Source organism: Silene latifolia, unplaced genomic scaffold, assembly GCF_048544455.1.
Source record: "Silene latifolia isolate original U9 population unplaced genomic scaffold, ASM4854445v1 scaffold_178, whole genome shotgun sequence".
NCBI classification, from domain to species: domain Eukaryota; kingdom Viridiplantae; phylum Streptophyta; class Magnoliopsida; order Caryophyllales; family Caryophyllaceae; genus Silene; species Silene latifolia.
In genome coordinates this window covers 104,347-111,697 of record NW_027413150.1, presented here as the reverse complement: position 1 = coordinate 111,697, position 7,351 = coordinate 104,347, and the positions used below count along the sequence as shown (strand labels likewise).

Genomic DNA, 7,351 nt, shown 5'->3' with positions numbered 1-7,351 from the left:
ATTGGTGACGCACACTTGTCGAGGACAAGTGGGAGATTGTTGGAATATGTGTCCTCCGACAATAATGCGATCATGACTGTTGATCATGATGATCACATGTTTAAGTCTCATTAAAATGAATACAATTGGGAAGTAATATTGTTATTCATTGTCAACCGGTCAACATATATCGGTAATGATTGGCTGACTAGAGTTTGACATTACTGTCGTGTGACGGTGGTGATCAGTTGACCCCCTAGGTCATACCTAAAGGGCAATACTCTTAATTGATTATTTAATTAATCGTATAATGTTACGAGTTAATTAAATTACTAGAAAATTGACGGACGATTTTGGAAGTAAAATTTACGTATCATATTGAAATGTGATTAAATAAGATACGGTCTGAGTGATTAAATTGTATAATTACTCGGATGAAATAAATTGTTTAATGTAACAATTAAATTTGAATGAATTGTTATAAATACAATCTGTTGTGATTTATAAATGGTAAAATATTTTTGGTACAAGTAATTATGGTATTACCAAGTCGATTTTGTATATGACGTGTTTTTATTAATACGTTGATTTTTAATAAGTTAAAAATACATAACAAATATATGTGACATGTGACATGTAACATATAGACAATTGACAAAAATAATATGGACACCATATTATGTAAAGTGCCGAAAATAAAGGGGAGGAATAGACTTAATATTGTGTTTGTATTTTAATAAGAAAACATAATGATTAACTAGAGGTCTAGCCATGCAAGCCTATGAACATTGTTAAGAGCAACAAGTCCATGCATTGGCTTCCCTTTCCTTCTCCTCTTACACGGTTTTGGGAAGAAAAATGTGATCATTGTTTTTCTTTTATTTTGCCTAATAATATACTAAAGGTAGTGTATTATTTTCATTCTCATTCCATCATCCAAAATATTGTTTTAGAGAGAAGAAAAATCCTCCTAATTATCTCTCTAAAAACCGAAATACATAAGAAGTTTATAAATATTTTGGTTCCATTTTCTACCTTGATTAATATTATAACTAGTACTTGTAATATTAATTTTTATTAAGAGGAGCCTTGGGTATTATACATAGGGAGAGATCTTACACTTAGATCTTTGTTCTTCCATTGGAAAAGCTCAAGAACAAGAAGAGAAAGGAGATCTCTCTTGTGCCCTAATAGCCGAAATTTACAATGTATGGACATGATTTCTCCTCTATTTATATTATTGTTTGCATGCATAAGATCCGTAATTTATTTTATGACAAATTATTTAGACATATAAGAATATGTTAACATGTATATGAATCTACATTTCCTTCAAAAACAAGGTACCATCTCGCTTAACTCGTGTATTGTAAGGGCTCTCTTTTATGGACATTCACTTGCTATGTGTCCATATCCTTGGCACTTGAAACACCGTCTTGAACTAGCACTTTTAGATTCCACGATCACGCTCTTTCCCTTGTCCTTCACGTCTTCTGCTTTGATATCCTTGGACTCGCTAGTTGCTGGCATTGAATAAGAGCTCGCCCCTTTCGAATAAGCATGAGGTTTTTGTGCCTTATCATGTTTTTCGAACTTCAATGCTAATCGGCACACATCATTAAAACCTTCATAATTATGGATCTCGACTCTTTTAGCAAGTGCGGGTGTTAGGCCCTTGACAAATCTCGCCACTCTTAGCTCTTCTTTCTCCTCAAGATCGCACACGATTGACATCTTTTCGAATTCTTTGATATAATCAGTCACGGACATGCTTTCTTGCTCTAAAGATTGGAGCTTTAAGTAGTTATCTTGTTCATAGTCCTTTGGCACGAACCGTTTCAGGAGATGCTTCTTCAATTTCAGCCAAGATTCGATCTTTGCTTTACCTTCTTTCTTTCTTTGCTTCTTTAAGTTCTCGTACCATAAAGATGCATACTTTGTAAGCTTCAAGATTGCAACTTTAAATTGCTTCTTGTCATCATACTCTTTATACTCGAAAACCCTCTCAGCTTGTCTTACCCAATCCAGAAATTTTTCCGGATCCATCTCGCCATCAAAGTCTGGAATATCGAGTTTTAAACCCCGATCATCATCGTTCTTATTTTTTGACTTCCTCTTTGGCTGCTCGTCTTCTTCTTCAGATTCGGATGGAGTGTCCGATTCTTTTTTCTTCTCTTTAGCCTTCAACATGCTTGTTATGTTTTTTAACACATAAGCCATCTGAGCCATCTCTATCTTCAGCTCGTTATGACCATCTTCCCATGTTTTCGGACCCTCATCACCGTCTTTAACCATGATTAGCAACGTCCCAAGACAGATCTATTAAGGAATAAATCTGAACTTAGCTCTGGTAACCAATTTGATGTAAAACTGTATGAACAAACGTGATTAAACAAAGCGACGATCGTTCGTTCTCGGGATAGGATAAATTCGTGTATGTTTGTAGATGTAATGGGTAAATTGGCAGCGGAATTGTGTTTGTTGTACTGTATATTTCGTGAATTTGGATGTAACTTGGATAGTATGGTGAATCTCGCTCTCCGCCTCGCAAGGTACGAACTCGAAACACTCACAAACAACCCCGCAAGGAAGATTAAAGACTAAACTCGCAAGCCTAATCAAAACAAAGTTCACAATGGAAACTTCTATTAAAATACTGAATCTCACGTGTTGAACAATGTCATACATGGTCCTTATTTATACTTCTACTTAGCTTGACTAATAAGCTATCTTTCCTAATTCTACTCGATGTCAGAAATCCGACTCGAGATCTAATTCCTTAGCTTGCTCCTCAAGCTATCTACTCCTTCCCTAAACTAACTAGGAAAGTTATTAAACTAATAATAATTAAAATACAATCAGATTTAGGGTATTCTAATTAAACTAGGATTAGGAAACATCTAGCTTTCCTAACTTTATTCAGAAACAGCAAATTAATCTAAATAATAAATCCTACACGATTTAGGAAATCGTGTATCCTACTTGGCCTAAGGAACCGTGTCCAGCAGCTATGTGGCCGATTTTGAGCTTCTTGATGTCTGGATGCAAACCACATTTTAGCATAATCTTGCCCGTTGGAACAAACCCGAATCCTTTTACCATTTGATTTATCCTCCGAGTATGCTCCTGCATCAACAACTCACAATAACAAGGACAAATGGTTTACACAACGAGTCACAAGAACTAAAAAACAAGGACAAATTGTTTAAACAACGAGTCACAAGGACTAAAGAACAAGGACAAATGGTTCACACAACGAGTCACAAGTACTAATGAACAAGGACAAATAGTTTACACAACGAGTCACAAGGACTAATGAACAAGGACAATTGGTTCACACAACGAGTCACAAGGACTAATGAAAAAGGAAAAATGGTTCACAAGACAAGTCACAATAACAAGGGCAAATAGTTTACACAACGAGTTAGAAGGACTAATGAACAAGGACAAATGGTTTTAACAACGAGTCACAAGGACTAAAAAACAAGTACAAATGGTTCACACAACGAGTCACAAGGTCTAAAGAATAAGGACAAATAGTTTACACAACGAGTCACAAGGACTAATGAACAAGGACAAATGGTTCACACAACGAGTCACAAGGACTAATGAGCAAGGATAAATGGTTCACACAACAAGTCACAATAACAAGGACAAATGGTTTACACAGCGAGTCACAAGGACTAAAGAACAAGTACAAATGGTTCACACAACGAGTCACAAGGTCTAAAGAACAAGGACAAATGGTTTAAACAACGAGTCACATAGACTAATAAAAAAGGACAAATGGTTTACACAACGAGTCACAAGACTAATGAACAAGGACAAATGGTTCACACAAGGAGTCACAAGGACTAATAAACAAGGACAAATGGCTCACACAACGAGTCACATGCTCTAAAAAACAAGGACAGTTGGTTCACACAACGATTTAGAAGGATTAATGAACAAGGGCAAATAGTTTACACAACGAGTTAGAAGGACTAATGAACAAGGACAAATGATTCACACAACAAGTCACAAGGACTAATGAACAAGGAAAAATGGTTCACATCACAAGTCATAATAACAAGGACAAATGGTTTACACAACGAGTCACAAGAACTAAAAAACAAGGACAAATTGTTTAAACAACGAGTCACAAGGACTAAAGAACAAGGACAAATGGTTCACACAACGAGTCATAAGGACTAATGAACAAGGACAAATAGTTTACACAACGAGTCACAAGGACTAATGAACAAGGACAATTGGTTCACACAACGAGTCACAAGGACTAATGAAAAAGGAAAAATGGTTCACACAACAAGTCACAATAACAAGGACAAATGTTTTACACAAAGAGTCACAAGGACTAATAAACAAGGGCAAATGGTTTAAACAACGAGTCACAAGGACTAAAAAACAAGTACAAATGGTTCACACAACGAGTCACAAGGTCTAAAGAATAAGGACAAATAGTTTACACAACGAGTCACAAGGACTAATGAACAAGGACAATGGTTCACACAACGAGTCAGAAGGACTAATAAACAAGGACAAATAGTTTACACAACGAATCACAAGGACATTAGAACATAGAAAAATGGTTCACACAATAAGTCACAATAGCAAGGACAAATGGTTTACGCAACGAGTCACAAGAACTAAAAAACAAGGACAAATTATTTCAACAACGCGTCACAAGGACTAAAGAACAAGGACAAATGGTTTACACAACGAGTCACAAGGTCTAAAGAACAAGGACAAATGGTTCACACAACGAGTCACAAGGACTAATGAACAAGGACAAATAGTTTACACAATGACAAGGACTAATGAATAAGGACAATTGGTTCACACAACGAGTCACAAGGACTAATGAAAAAGGAAAAATGGTTCACACGACAAGTCACAATAATAAGGACAAATGGTTTACACAATGAGTCACAAGAACTAATAAACAAGGGCAAATGGTTTAAACAACGAGTCACAAGAACTAAAGAACATGTACAAATGGTTCACACAACGAGTCACAAGGTCTAATAGTTTACACAACGAGTCACAATGACTAATGAACAAGGACAAATGGTTCACACAACGAGTCACAAGGACTAATGAACAAAGACAATTGGTCCACACAACGAGTCACAAGGACTAATGAAAAAGGAAAAATGGTTCACACGACAAGTCACAATAACAAGGACAAATGGTTTACACAACGAGTCACAAGGACTAATAAACAAGGGCAAATGGTTTTAACAACGAGTCACAAGGACTAAAAAACAAGTACAAATGGTTCACACAACGAGTCACAAGGTCTAAAGAATAAGGACAAATAGTTTACACAACGAGTCACAAGGACTAATGAACAAGGACAAATGGTTCACACAACGAGTCACAAGGACTAATGAGTAAGGATAAATGGTTCACACAACAAGTCACAATAACAAGGACAAATGGTTTACACAGCGAGTCACAAGGACTAAAGAACAAGTACAAATGGTTCACACAACGAGTCACAAGGTCTAAAGAACAAGGACAAATGGTTTAAACAACGAGTCACATAGACTAATGAAAAAGGACAAATGGTTTACACAACGAGTCACAAGACTAATGAACAAGGACAAATGATTCACACAAGGAGTCACAAGGACTAATAAACAAGGACAAATGGCTCACACAACGAGTCACATGCTCTAAAGAACAAGGACAGTTGGTTCACACAACGATTTAGAAGGATTAATGAACAAGGGCAAATAGTTTACACAACGAGTTAGAAGGACTAATGAACAAGGACAAATGATTCACACAACAAGTCACAAGGACTAATGAACAATGAAAAATGGTTCACATCGCAAGTCACAATAACAAGGACAAATGGTTTACACAACGAGTCATAAGAACTAAAAAACAAGGACAAATTGTTTAAACAACGAGTCACAAGGACTAAAGAACAAGGACAAATGGTTCGCACAACGAGGTATGCAAGGCTAGATTAGAAGGTAATCATCATGCCCTCCACTAATATAATCAACATAATATTAGCTTAATCTTCTTCTAAATTTCTGTACATATTGCTAATATGGATTCCATATTATTTTTGTCAATTTGTCAATATGTTACATGTCACATGTCACATAAAATTGCTATGTATTTTTAACATATTAAAAATCAACGTATTAATAAAAATACGTCATATACAAAAATTGACTTAGTAATTCATAATTACTTGTACCAAAATATTTTATCGATTATAAATCACAACAATTTGTATTTATAATAATTCATTCAATTTCAATTGTTTCTTTAAACAATAATTTCATCTGAGTAATAATACAATTCGATTACTCAGACCGTATCTCATTTAATCAAATTCCAATGTGATACGTAAATTTTACTTCCAAAATCGTCCGTCAATTTTCAAGTAATTTAATTAACTCGTAACGTTATACGATTAATTAAATGATCAATTAAGAGTGTTGCCCTATAGGTATGACCTATAGGATCAACTGATCACCACCGTCGCACGACAGTAATGTCAAACTCTAGTCAGCCAATCATTACCGATATATGTTGATCAGTTGACAGTAAAAAATACTTCCCAATTGTATTCTTTATAATGAGATTTAAACTTGTGATCATCATGATCAACAGTCGTGATCGCATTATTGTCGGAGGACACATATTCCAACAATCTCCCACCTGTCCTCGACAAGTGTGCGTCACCAATTCTCTTGTCCTATTACTATCTCCCACTCAAGGCAAGGTGTCTTTCAGGTCGTACTTGCAAGTGATCATATCGAGAGTAGTTTCCTCGATCTGGAGAATAACTGATTGACCGGATTTATCCACCATGGATACATTCCGAGCGTGGCCACGCATTTCCAGTTCATTACTCCTCGAGTGGCCCTGAGATATTGTTATAACCCTGACTAGGGGTGGACAATTCCTATCGCACTCATTCCCTTCGACTAGCCACAGCCATCATAACCCAAAATATGCCCATTTGACCCCATTTACGAAGGTCGTAGTAACACAAATCAAAGTTAATCTGAAATGTGCCATCTTAGGCGAATAGTCTTTAGTCAAAAGAATCGACTCATTTGAATACTATAGCAGCTCTCGCCACGACCAGGCTATATAAATTTGCAGAACTCTATAAGCGGTCATTAGGCCCGACAAACTGTTCCTAACAACAATGCCTATGTGATCGACTAGTCATTCTCATATGACTCTATGGCACTTGAACTTGCCATCAATCGTATCACACTCTAGTCACTTCGAGACGTCACCTCATGTAAGTAACTATGGGCAAATACAATGTTAATCCACGTTCACTTTAACGGGGTTCAATTGTCTCCACAACCCATTTGGATATAACAATGTACAA

At 36.1% G+C, this 7,351-nt stretch overlaps 1 protein-coding gene across 1 annotated transcript; it reads right to left on the bottom strand.

Annotated features, from left to right (window-relative positions):
• Positions 1-1,362: 1,362 nt before the first annotated feature.
• On the bottom strand, positions 1,363-2,274 carry LOC141638106 (uncharacterized). The gene has a single exon (XM_074447534.1). It carries the CDS (start codon positions 2,272-2,274, stop codon positions 1,363-1,365), a length of 912 nt encoding a protein of 303 aa, XP_074303635.1.
• Positions 2,275-7,351: the final 5,077 nt, after the last annotated feature.

Excerpts from the sequence above, each read along its gene's own strand:
- LOC141638106 (XM_074447534.1), bottom strand. The coding sequence starts at position 2,274 with ATGGTTAAAGACGGTGATGAGGGTCCGAAAACATGGGAAGATGGTCAT.